The sequence below is a fragment of the Ambystoma mexicanum genome, chromosome 5p (assembly GCF_040938575.1).
Source record: "Ambystoma mexicanum isolate Mex_15411 chromosome 5p, UKY_AmexF1_1, whole genome shotgun sequence".
Classification (NCBI taxonomy): Eukaryota; Metazoa; Chordata; class Amphibia; order Caudata; family Ambystomatidae; genus Ambystoma; species Ambystoma mexicanum.
In genome coordinates, this window is record NC_090930.1 from 982,003,524 (window position 1) to 982,016,592 (window position 13,069).

A 13,069-nucleotide genomic window follows, 5' to 3' on the forward strand; every position below is an offset into this window, starting at 1 on the left:
TGCAACATATTTTAGCACACTACTCCTCTCCTCACCCAGCGGTGATGATCGACTCAACCAAATGTCAGTAACAATTGGGCTGCACTTGGCAGCTACTTTTTTTTGTCATTGTGCAACCAGCAACTCAATAATTTAGCTTCTTAGTACCTCGCGAGGGAGAATCAGAATGAAAGGACCATTCTGATTGGACCTCGTTGGGGCATTACCCGGCCGGAAATCCCTCGGATTCCACGTCTTTGTTCCCGGCGGGGGCATGGCAGCCCCTCGGCTAATGAGGAGGCTCGAAGTGGGGCCATCCCCGCTCCGAGCCTCTACGGCTGGATGTCGCCTTCGTCCCCCGCTGGGGATTCGGGTATGTTTTATTTTTTGTTTGTCCTCCTTCCCCGCTCCCTGCCCTCCCAACCCCACTTACCTTCATCCTACTTTGTCCCCGGTGGGGGACGATGGCAGCCTCCAGCCGTGTGGAGACTCGGAGCAGGGCCATCCCCGCTCCGAGCCTCCACACGGCTGGAGGCTGCCTTCCTCCCCCGCCGGGGATTCGGGTATGTTTTTTTCCACCTTTCCTCCATTCCGCCCTCCCGACCCTACTTACCTTCTTCTCTTTCACGAAACGACACTAATTTTAGTGCCCGGTCACGCAGATTTTGCGGGCCAGAGTACTAATAGCAATATGCCCCTCGTGGCGGGGGCAGTACCGAGTCAGGTAATGCCCCGGGGCCTTCGTTAAGGCCCTATGGGCCCGGGGCATTACCTGACTCGGTAATGTCCCCGCCGTGAGGGGCATATTGCTTAATTGGTGCACTTCCATCACGCTACATTCCAGGTCCAGAAGAAGGCAGACCATTTCATTTCGCCGAAACGTCAGGGAAGACAGGATCATAAACTACTGCCCACCTTAGCACCCTACTTTTATCAACAGCTGGTACATATCATTGTGGAGCATCAATGGGTCCCAAGACTGTTGATGAATAAATGACCATGAATGGGTCTTTTGATCTTTGATGAATTAATAAGCTTCAATATTCACTCTCTCTTAGAAGCTCAGGCCCATAGGGCACATAGAGCAAACACATGCTCCCAATTTAGAGGCTGTTCTTACATTGAGGGTTTTTTGCACAATACCTTTGTAATCATTTGTGTTTCTTACATGATTTTGTTGTGCACGTATTGAGTAACTTGTTGGTGTTTCTTTACATGGTCCCACTGTGCATATATGGAGCATGTTGTTCACACACAGGTTATTCATTTTGGTACTGTATTATTTTATGTTTTGCGTTTCGACACCAGATGTCTGTGCATATTTATATTATCAGTTAGCCCCTGATAAAATGGGCTTAAAACAAATTCATAAAGTGAGACCAGAACAACAAAAGATATTACAAGTTATGGTCTAACAGAAGCGAAAAATAAATGATTTGTGGGTTATATATACACCCCCCCCCCGTTGAAAAGAAGTTATTGTTTTTGTTGCCAAAACTACTGGAAATAATTTGACATTGTCATGTATGTTTACAAGAGGAATGAACACAGAAGTGCATACGCATTGGTTTGTTAGGACACCCTTTGCTATACATTGGGCATTTGTATAGTGCCTTTCACCATTGTATGGTCTCAACACGCTCTTGGTTTAACTTGAATTAGCTATGGTCCCCAATATAGGTGATTGGTACTTCAGGAGCCTCCAAGTCAGGAGTGAACTGAGCTCTGTTCCGCAAACATGGCCATACCTTTCCCGGGCCAAACAATATAAGCAAGGCTGGATTTGGCTGTTTCTCACCTGCTGTACCCACCTTTTCGCTTCCAGATGTTGATTAATTGGCACAGGTATGGAAATGGCTGCAGAGGATAATAGTAATTCTAGTAGTAACAATATGAGTGCATTACTGTGCTTAGGTGATTGCAGATCTTCTGACCCCCATCCCTGTGTCTACCCGAGCGTGCAATTGCTCATTGATTAACACCTTCTCAAGAAAAAGAGTACATCAAGGTCATTGGGACTTATGAGTACTTCCTACAAAATGAACATGACATTAAGAACTCCCGCCTGAAAACCTGAAAACCACAGAAACGTCTAAGAAAATAGAATTCTGACACCCCGAAGGTGGACTTCCATGTATCCAGCCTCCGGAGACCATCAATGTTCCTTGAAATCATCAGAGGGTGGAACTTGAACATACAGAATTGCTTGGAGTTAACAGAAGGGATTCATCAGCTAGCTGAAATATTATAGGACCTTGCCTGTGATGGCGCACTTGGCAACCGCATGCTAAGGAAACCACCATCTCACCAAGATGCCAACTTGACATGCAGGACTTGAAACAGAATGCTGTGAGGAGTCAGTTGAGTTTTCTCAAAGTAAGACATTTAATTAAAGTAAATGTTTTCAAATAAAGCCTTTTGCCCTACTCTACTGAGGAATTCCCTACCTAGTTTAAAGGCTAAGGGAACAATTTCTAGCATGGCCCTCACTCTAAATAACAAACATTCAAAGAAAAACATGAAACAACATAAGATAAACAATATGTGGATGACCTTCACCTGTCTTGGGTAAGATCCTTTCCCCCGGGTTTAAAGTCAGCTTCAAAAAGTTCAAAGGAAAAGAAAAGTCTTGAACCATTTCTTATCAGTTCCAAGTCAAAACAAAAGTTCATCAATCAAAGATCCACTGGTAAAAATTCTCCAATTTTGGTTCCAGCCAAGGAAATAGCACTAATGGTAATCCTGGTTATCTTCTCTTCAAGTTTATTTGCCACCGTTCAAAAGAATAGTTACTTCCCAAGCTACAACTTTACAATGGGTTATATTTGTAAGGATGCTTTTCTTGGGTTGCTGCTTTGTCTTAACAACCACTCTTTGACTGCTGTTACTATGAGAACAATCCCCTTTGTCTCACAGTATGCCACTACTTCAAACCAATCCAATGTGACATCCGCTGACAACTTTGTATACCACCACAGTTCATGTACTTCTATTACTGGTTTGTATTTATCAGGCAAAGTCACTTCAACCTCTTCAGGTAGGCAAGGCACTCTTACCTTCAATTACTTAATACAAGGGGGCAGCCTCTCTGCCTCGTACGTCTGTCTAGCTGCCAGAAGTATAACCTGCCTCTGCCCACAAGACTGACTTCCTTTCAACTTCAGCAGTCTTCAGCATTACAGGTTAACTTTTGAATATTCTTTATAAGCACCCAGCCCCTCTTTCCCAGTTTTACTCGCATCTTTTCTGCCCATATAATTACCTAGAAGCCGTAGTTCAGGTAACAATGCCACTCAAATCTCATGCCACTGGACTGTTGACAACTTCACAGATTAGGTAGATATGTTTAAACAAACTTGTTTCATTTTGAAAAGGGATCACCTCTTGGCTTGGGTAATGCTCGTATTAGTTTAAAATAAGAAATAGACTTTCTGCTACTTCAGTATTACAATGTTCTGCTTCAACAATGAGCTTTCAGGTTACTTTTCTCTTTAGCCTCAATTTTAAGGATAAATGACTGCTGCTTTAGTTAGTATTTCGGAATTCAAGTATTTCAACAAAGGATTTTCCTTCCAGAGTTACTTTAGGTTGCATACAACCTCTGCTTCGTTCAGTTTCAATAAATGTTCTGACAATGGTTTGTGGGCTTTTCACTGTTACGCTAGTGATCTAGATAAGGCTAAGCCCAAGTGAGTGGTACATTTCCTTTCTTTTCCATTATCTGCTTGTTAATGGGTGCTTGCGTTAAAGCGGGAAGACTTCAGGCTTGCTACAGTTAACTGCATACACTCGGCGAAAGGGATCAGAATGCTTGGTTTAACTCACCGGCTTCTGTTCTTCTCCCCTTAGATTTCGGCAGGTTTATCATGACTTTGGGTGGTGTCCCGACCCACCGATTCCCTCTGCTTAGGCTTCTACGACTTTGCCACACCATCAGGGAATTTCTCAGACTCTCAGGACCTTTGGCTGCACAACAACACTCCAGTGTAGCTATCAGCACACTTCTGCTTGCGCAGTCTCTCCATTCAGGTGCACCATAAGGAAAAAGGTCTTCCTGCATGTCTTCTGCTGCACTACCTCTGCACTTTATACTCTCAAAAAACCACCACCTCTGCTTAGTCTGCAAGCCCCGTGCTGTCAGATTTCGACTGCTACTGCTGCACTGTCTGCTTCTTTGATCACATACACATCTCCAACTACAACCCACTGGCTGCACTTGCTGGGGCCTTTTAAGGCTCTCTGCCTCCTCAGCTGTGGGTCATTAGGCCTAATTGCCTGATTCTTGCTACCACATTGCTCTGCAACCCTCTTCTTCATCCCAGTATTGCTGGGATTATGGGACATGTAGTCCCAAACAACAGAACTAGGTTTTTCTACCAACGTCTTAGTTCTAAAGGTAGAATCATTTTCCTCAATTACATTTTGGTAGAAGCATGTTCCTTAATTACATTTAAAATACAATCATCAGGTTTTGACTGAGAAGGGAAAGGCAGTTTGCTAACAGCGTTATGTTTACATTTCTCCTCTGTAATCCTACGGGGGAAAAAGGGGATTTTTAACTGGCTTTTCTTTCCCTTTTATATCCCCAGGTGTCATGTCAGCTTTTCACCAGGTAACTGACTTATTGTGGGGTTCATACCAATTATAACAACAATAGACCATTAGGTGTGTTGGCCCTTCCCCAAAGTTCTTCCATGTCAGGGAAAAATACTTTGTCTCAACCGACGGGATCCCCTACCACCCTGGGCTGTATCCTCCCGGGTGATCCTCCCGCAGTACACCACCCCCAGGGATCAGGGAGCGGCTGCCTTCCCCTGGCCACCTGGGAGGAGGCTTTAGGCAGGGGTTTAGGGAGGGGACCGTAGGATTCATCACAATGCCCAAACCATGCACATTTCAAAGGGCAAGCTCCTTGTAGATTAGCTAGGGCAAAGGCAGGGACCCTTCAGCACCCACTCCCAACCTCAGGAGACACAAAAGGTCGAGAGCTCGAGACCCCTAAATGTCCAGAGCTTTGGAGACCATCACCTGGCAGCTAGGCCTTGTGGACCAAAGGCCAACCTTCTATTGGCACTTCATATTCAGCTAGTGCAGTATTCATTGCATGGAAAACATCATGCCTTTCCTCCCGATTTCTGTATTCCTTGGACCATGCATACAATATGGGGCAGCAGGGCCAGTAGGATTCTGGCAACCACTCTGACCCAAGAGAAACCAGATGTACCCCATCTGGCCAGGATGCCCCCCTTTGCTCCTATGGTTCTACATTCGGAGAGCACTGGAAATGGGGGGATTGCCTTTAGTGGGATGGGTTGAAGCACCAGGGACATAGGGGGTTGGGTGGCGTTTCTCCAAACAAGGGTCACAAAACCCCTTCTGCACATAGGACCATCATTCTAAGACACATTGATCCTGGTGCCAGAAGCCTCCCCACTTAGTGTGTTCTAAAGTTACAATTCAGGCTGGGGTCATGTTTTTTTAAAACCAAAACTTCCCTTTAGACAGTGGATAGACGCCAATGTGGTGGGCCCCATTATGCTGAGCTGATATTTCCACTTACTTGCACCGCCTGACTAGATCTTTGGCACCAACCTGGGGTCTTTCTGCAAGCATTATAATGCGTCCCCTAGATGTGGCTTTTGAGAGGTGGATCCTCCACGGGTTCCTTAAAATCCTCTGACAGTTTGCAACATTTGAGACCTCTGGAGAAAAGTATCAGGTTCAACCATTAGCTGATGGCTGACAGGCACTTATGCCAGCCTACCGTCCAGGGGGAGACACTGCCTTGACTGAAATTCTGGTGCCAACATGATTACATTGGGTGTGCAGTTTTCTTTGGGTCGAACACTCAAATACTGACCGTCATGTATAAGCACAGTGACAGGGGGCGATGCCGCTATTCTCTGTAAGGAGAATTCAGAGCCTGCATTCCAAGTTTGTTGATTGGGTTTATTTGCAGGTTAAAGCTAATAGTTAGAGCCTTTTCAATTGGACTCCATTATGTGCTAGATTACCTTAATTCTAGTCTTATATCTTCTGAAGGCCAACTTTGTGTGAGGGGTCAGTAATCCGAGGGAGACAACTAATTGATGATTTAGCAAAACATGCCATTTTATTCTCAAAGAAATATGATCAAAAATGCCTCACTGTTCCTACACTGCTGAGGATTTCCCTGCCTAACCAAAGCTAAAGGGAAACATTCTAATATAGGATAACTGGCTCTCTCACTAAGCAACAAATATAAGAATATATTATATGATATTGCATTCATAACGCGCCTATACACAAGTGTTTCAAGGCGTGATGCGGCAAGGGAGGGGGGCACAGAGGGAAGACAAGAGACAGCGATCCTACTAGGCCAAGTGTCATTCAGATCGCGCAAGTGCAGTGGAAGGGGGAACAGGAAAAGTGCGGAGTGGGGGGGCACAGTGCAGTACATGGGATAATAGTATAAATAAAATCAATATGAGTAGTAGGGCCAGCTGGTGGTAAGTGCAAGGGTAAGTGCAGACATCAGCTGTCAAATGCTGGTAGGGGACTGTAGGGATACAGAAAACAGTCCCCAAGTGCGGGGGTTGCCAGGGAGGCAGTGCAGGTGTGTAACTGGCAGGGGAGGGGACCTACACCCAAGATCAGAGGGTGGCCAGGTAACCAGTACAGTTCAGCAAGGGAGAGGAGGAGAGAAAGCAGAAGCAAAGAGGAAGGTTTTGAGGTGCTTCCGGAACCGGAGATGGTTCTCCTCAAGTTTCAGGTAGGCAGGGAGGCTGAGCACCAAATGCATCATATGTAGATACTATCTGTGAATTATCGAGTTTCCTGGAAATACGTTTTAAGTTGGATACAAATTCGTGTTGTGTATTAAATTTCTTTAACAACAAAAGCAACCAGTCTGTGATGCGGTAACTAGAGATAGCAGTGTATGTTTCGGGTTCTATGACCCTGCTCATTCGTTTTTCTAAACTCCTGGATAGCAGACAGACAGTCAGAGATGAGAGACGGAGAAGAGGTGGCCGAAGGTAGCCTGAAAAGAAAATATATGGCAATACAACATGACATGAACATTCACAGTTTCTGAATACCCTTCTAACGTCCAGCGTAATGTCACATCCCCAGGATTCAAAGTCAATTCTGTTAATGTTCAACCCAAGAAAGAAATGTCTCAAATCAGTTCTTGATGTTTCAAAGTCAAAGTTTGTTAACTAAAGTTCCAATGATAGCAAATCTCTTCTTCTTGGTGAAATATACACTTTCCACTTCCAACAAATAGCACCAATGGTAATCCCAAACACGATGCGTTATCACCTCTTCAAGAAGATTTGCCACGGTTAAACAAATGCAATATCCGTAATTGCCAGTGATACATAATTTTTGGTTAACAGTTAGTATTTCCTTAGTTACAGTTTTAGAAATCACAACAGTATATTTGTCAGTGTGACTTCTCAGTGCTAATTCCACTTCATAAACTTCAATTCTACCCTATTCAATATGAGAACAGTCACATTTGTCTCACAGTACTCCACTTTGTTTATACAACAATTTAGCATCTATTGACAGACAGATATACCACCACAGCTTCAGTACTTTGGATTACTACCACAGCTTGAGTGATTTGTACTTCTAGACAGGTTTCGACAAGACACATTTAAAAGTACCTCAACACCTTTGAGTAGGCATGGCACTCTTCCTCCGATTGGCACTCTTCAACTCTTCAGAAGGGGCAGCCTCTTTGCTTCTCTCGTCTGTCTGCCACAATAACAACCTGGATTTGCCTTCAAGACTTCTCTCTGTCTTCCACAGTTTTGTTGGCAGTACAGGTTGTGTCAACTTGGAAATAGTCTTTAAAAGCATCTAGTTTCTCTTCCCAAACTTTCTCAGCCCTAGTAATTACCCGCTCTCTTAGCTTCAGGTAATGCTTGCACATATGTGTCTTAGGCCAGTTGAACTGTTATTAACTTCACAGTAACCATTATATTGCTTCGTAACTCTGAGGTAGGTTGGTTTCACTGTTAACATGGGGAGACGATTGGCTTGGGCCATGCGTGTTCTATTCTTCAATAATACATACACTAACTTTCTATATATGAAAGATATGCTGCATTAAAATAAAGAATGAAGTTCAGTCCTTCTTTAGGAATCAAAATTAGGTGTACGCGACCACTTCTTAATGTAGTTTTTAAAGTTTAAAGATTGGTATCGAGTTGTATTGCCGTATGAAAGTGAATGATAGGCGACCACTCCTTGATGTAGTTTTTACAAGTTAAAGGTTTCAACAATTGTATTATAAAAGGTTATGTTTTTTCGATAATGGTCTTTACAACGTTCACGCTTCCAAATTAGTGACACTCCTTCCACGACTTCTGCCACAACTTCTACTGCTTCTGTCTTCTTAGGTACACACACCCTTACACTGTGAAGGCGTCCCCGGTTCAGCCACACGTTTATGGCGCACCTCTCGCTCCTAAGACTCACGGCTTAACAACTGTACCTCGCCTCGGTCTCCAGCACGTTCCCTGCACAGCAACCATGGCAATCAGGCTCACATGGGGAAAGAGAGCTCTCCTGTACACCTTGGGCTGCTCAGCCTCTGCACTTCAGTTTGGTTGAACAGGACCCTCTCAGAACAAGCAGGTAAAATCTGCTGTCCCCATGTTCCGGCATCCCTCTTGTTCTCCCACTTATGCTTGGTTTGGAAGCGTCATGCCTTCTTCCTTCTGCTAATACTGCTACAGCTTGCATTCCAATCACAATCCTAGCTCCTTTCAATTGCCTGCACCTGAAGGGGCCTTTTATGCCTCCGACGTTCTCTCAGGTGTGGGCTGTTTAATTGCCTGACTACAGCTACAGCATGCCTCTTCAGCCCTCCTCCTCGTCCCAGTACTCCTGGGACTACGGGAATTGTAGTCCCTTTCAACAAAGTTATTTCTTATAACTTCTGAAGTTTGGCAAACAGCCATCAAAAATGTAGGATTACAGGGAAATTAAACAGGGGGCATGGGTTCCCCGTCTTCCTGGTCTGTATCCCTCCCATGTGATCCTCCCGCAGTACACCACCCCCAGGGTCGGGATCACAAAACATCTGCCTTTCCCAGTCACCTGGGAGGAGACTTTAGGCAGGGTTTCAGTGAGGGATCCGTAGGATTCCTCACATTTGACAGGAGTCAGCCAGAGTACACTCTAGTGCAGGCTTTTGCTTCATTAATTGCGTGAAACCAAAAGCCCATTCTGTAATTGGCTGAGAAAGCGTACAAATATTTACAGAGGCTGATTTTTCCATAGCAGTTGCACTGCTTGTCTAAATTGATTCTTGGTCATAAACATGTTAATACACCAAATTCAGAAATAGTCTTACTGCTTAACCAAACAGTGACTAAAAATCTATTCTAATTAAGAACTAGACAAATCTTACTCTAGGTCTGAAATGTACATAAAAAGTAAACCATCCAGGGCTGTACCTTGTATATTTTATTAGACATTGCACACTGCTGCCCTTCTCTCTCAAGACCGTTCAGGAGATCAGGATCATGGTGTGTAGTACCTCCTCATGCTTGTAATGGTTCAAAGATTGCCACCGTCATCCATTAGTTATTATAACAGTCTCTGTACAATCCAACTCCAAAGCCGCCACTGCTCCGACCACCACTGCTGCTGTGAAAGGTACAGTGAGCTAAAATGGGGTTGTAGACACTCCTGAGTGGGCACCTTCCCAGAGAACAGGTTATTTAGCAGTGTTCGTTCTCGGTAGAGGGGCTCCCAGTGATGGGGCGGGAACTCGATCTTCCGCTGTTTGTGCCAGTTAAGGGTGCCCAGGAGTTGCAGGCTCGAGGATTCTTCCGGTTGAATGGAAATGCAGGATGCAACCCTTTTCGGAGAAAATAATGTAGGATGCACGAATGCAGTCTCCTGTAGAATATTTTACAGTTTGAGCAAGGAGAGTTCCAGAGACGATCACCACACACAGGCGACGACTGGCGTCCCTCCAGTTGCAGTCACAGCAGCTGCTCCAGGACAGGTTCTCTTGACGGTGAAAAGCTGAAATTTGGGGAGATGGCTACTTGTGCCAAAAGCTGACGAACACTAAAGTTTCAGACTTCAATTCGGAACAGTGACGGTTCTGGCAAGGTGGCCCACAAGAGAGCTGGTCATTCCACTGAAGTCCAGGGACACTTCCAAAGGCTCTCAAGAGCTGGATGCTCAGGAAGGCGTTGAGAATAGTTGGTTCCAGTAGTCCAAGGGCTGAAGCATCGCTCAGGGTCTTCGGAGATAAGGCAGAGGAGCAAAGCCTCACCGGGTTGGACACAGGAAGGGATGCTGGGCCTTTTCAGGAGCCGTCTTCAGATTTTCAGCAGGCTGCTTTTCTTCGAGGGATACTTTAACTCCAATGTAGATCAGAAGAAATGACTGCAGAGGTCCTCTTCTTAGCCAAAATCCATCTGCAACCAAGTGCATGCCCATGAATGGCAAGGATCTGCACCATTCAAACAACCAGTAGTTGTGGAATCAGGGACAGCTACTGGTTTCCTTGGATGTGGAATGGAACTAGACAGTTTCAGCCCCCTCCTGGGACACAAGACACACACACCAGCTTTCCCAGGCAGGTGCATGACCTTATAAGGACTTTCCTGACCTGAGAGACAGACCCTCGTGGGCACACGGACCAGGCACACAGTTGCTGGGGTCACCCAGCAGAGACAGATGCTGTTGCGGTCACTTGGCCACCAACTGCAGGAGGCAGCCTGCTACAACCTTCAGGTCTGTGATTACACGGACCAGGGTATATGCTGGGATCACCCAGACGCCAATCACTGGCCCTGTGGGCATAAGGCCAGGAACCCAGACAGGCTGTGAACACACGGCATACACACATACGAAGACGAAAACACCGGTTGCCATGCAGGGAGAGAGCCGCCGTACTGCTTGCTGCACGTGCTGGTTGAAGCTCCTTTTATTGGTGAGCTGCGTCATGACTGAGTCAAGACCCACTTTCTTAATAGAGGCTACTTCTAGGCATATTTTGAATGCACAAGTTGAAAACAAAACAAAATGTAATAATTAGTTCAAAAAAGGAGCTTATGGTTTTCTTCCGTCTCCCTACACTCCTTCTCTTTAAAGGCAGACACTTCCTACTATTGTGTGCCAGCCTTTTAATACTTCTGGCACAATATTGGCTCCTGCATTTTCATACGAAGTAATATAAAGATAATAGACTTATTAAAACAAAGTTTGTAGATACACTGGTCTTCAAACAGTGGGGCTAGCCCCAAGAAGACCCGAGGAATGGCTATAGGGCTCAATGCTTTTCAAAAAGGTTGTACGGAAATATAAGCAAATATAGCATATGTGGTGACCAGACAACACTAATTTTATTCTTCAGGTGTGGGGACAGGGGGACGACAACAGTATATGTATTTAAGGGGAAGGCTCAGAAAAAAATGTCAATACCACTGCACTGTTGTAGAACACGATCACTGTACTACAAAAGCCGGCCACGTGTTACACTCTGTTGTTGTGACGTGCGCACTCACACTGTAGTTGAAGGGATGCTCCTTTACGCGCTCAGCGTGTCTGGACTTTTGATGCTTGAAGCTAGACCTGTCAGAAACCAAAAGGTGTCGGGGGCTTTCTTGTAGCCTACGGAGCCCCGACATGCTTTTCCTGTAGTGTCTACTTCCAATCCGAGAAACGGACCTTAGCAACGCCCCGCCTCCTCTTAATCACGTGGGTTGCACGTTAGAACGTATCCGGTAAATCAAGTGCCCCAGGTTGCGCATTACAGTAACTGGTTGACTTTGCAAGACGATGCACGAGTTGGAAAGCTGGTGCAGTTTCGTGGCCGAGTGGACGGTCAGAGTTTAAGAAAGCTTCGTGGTTGCGAGCCCCAATTACCAGGCGAATTTGGTTTACAGTAAATCTTAAAGATATTGCTTACTTGGTTGTTATTTTAGTGGAGCGCGGCGATTTGGCCTGCCCCGACCATGAGGTCCCGACCGTTATGTGCAAGGGTGTGTTTTATGTGCAGTCGGACAGAGCACGGGTACCCCCCAGTGTACAGTAATGCAGTTATTTATTTTTTTTGTTTTCTCCAAAATAGACATTTTTTTTCCACTGCCCGCTTCAGAGCGGTACTTATGGGATTTTTTTTTATGTGCAACAGAGAGGGGATAAGTGTTTTGTGCAATGGGACATACTTGTCTATCCTGCGCAGAGGGGCACAGTTGGGCCCCAATTTCCAGCACAACAGTTGACAATAATGCGGATAATTATTGGTTCTGGCGAATTTTTGTGGCACAAGCCACACATTTGCCAAAACCATTGCTACAACAGCGAGAGAGGGGGAAATGGGGCTCTGAACTGAGAATAACGTGTTGGCATAGCAACCAGCAATGCCACCAAATGAAATGGCCAACTCACTAACATTTATTTTCCAAACTCCTCTGCGACACAACCCAATGAGGAGCTCCCAAACAAGATTTGCTCCAATCAGCAGCTTTGTAATAAGCAAGTCAGCTGGGCTTTCCGTTTTCCAGCCGTGCATTGATTTGCCAAATTGGGCTATTTTGCATTAAATTGGGCTTCTTTTTAGGCTACTTTCAGCAGCAATCTTTTTGTTTTTCAATTCCTCCCGAGCCAGGCTGCCTACCCAAGTGCTGCTCAGCATGAGGTAAAACAATATAATCTGTATCCCGCTTAAACATTGCCGCCCACCTTTCTTCTTCTACTGCTTTATAATTAAAGCTGTGTCAGCGTGCTCTCCGTCATCGTCCCGAGGATATGCTTGAGTTGGCTTTTTGTTTGCTTTCTTTGCTTTAAAACAGAAAGTACAGAATGGAAATAGTTGATTCCTATCCTGTGATGGAATCCAGGGATAGGAAGCAGCATTACTGAACAGAATGTTTTCATCTTAGTTTGATGCTATTGTCTGGATATGCGCACAATTGGACTGTGTTAGAGTGCCTGGGAGGCAGGCATGCATGCTGTCGGGTGCTCTGGGAGGCAGAGCAGCTGGCCAAGTGTTGACTGGCACGCTGCACCCTCAGGGCTGCAAAGACGCACTAAGGCCAGGAGTTGCGAGGCAACTTGTAGGTGGAAAGCC

The 13,069-nt window shown here is 45.4% G+C and overlaps 1 protein-coding gene across 4 annotated transcripts in view; it reads right to left on the reverse strand.

Moving 5' to 3' along the window:
- Positions 1-11,673, reverse strand: part of RPP40 (ribonuclease P/MRP subunit p40) — an 872,477-nt gene extending 860,804 nt beyond the window's left edge. For 3 of the 4 annotated variants that reach the window (XR_011274228.1, XR_011274227.1, XM_069613449.1), the window contains exon 1: positions 11,502-11,673. Coding sequence is in view for 1 of the 4 variants with exons in the window: in XM_069613449.1 (XP_069469550.1) it covers positions 11,502-11,624 (123 nt within the window). In the remaining 3 variants the exon portion in view is untranslated. Of the gene's footprint in view, positions 1-7,631; positions 8,371-11,501 lie in introns of those variants that run through there. The other variant, XM_069613450.1, reaches the window with a different exon arrangement.
- Positions 11,674-13,069: the final 1,396 nt, after the last annotated feature.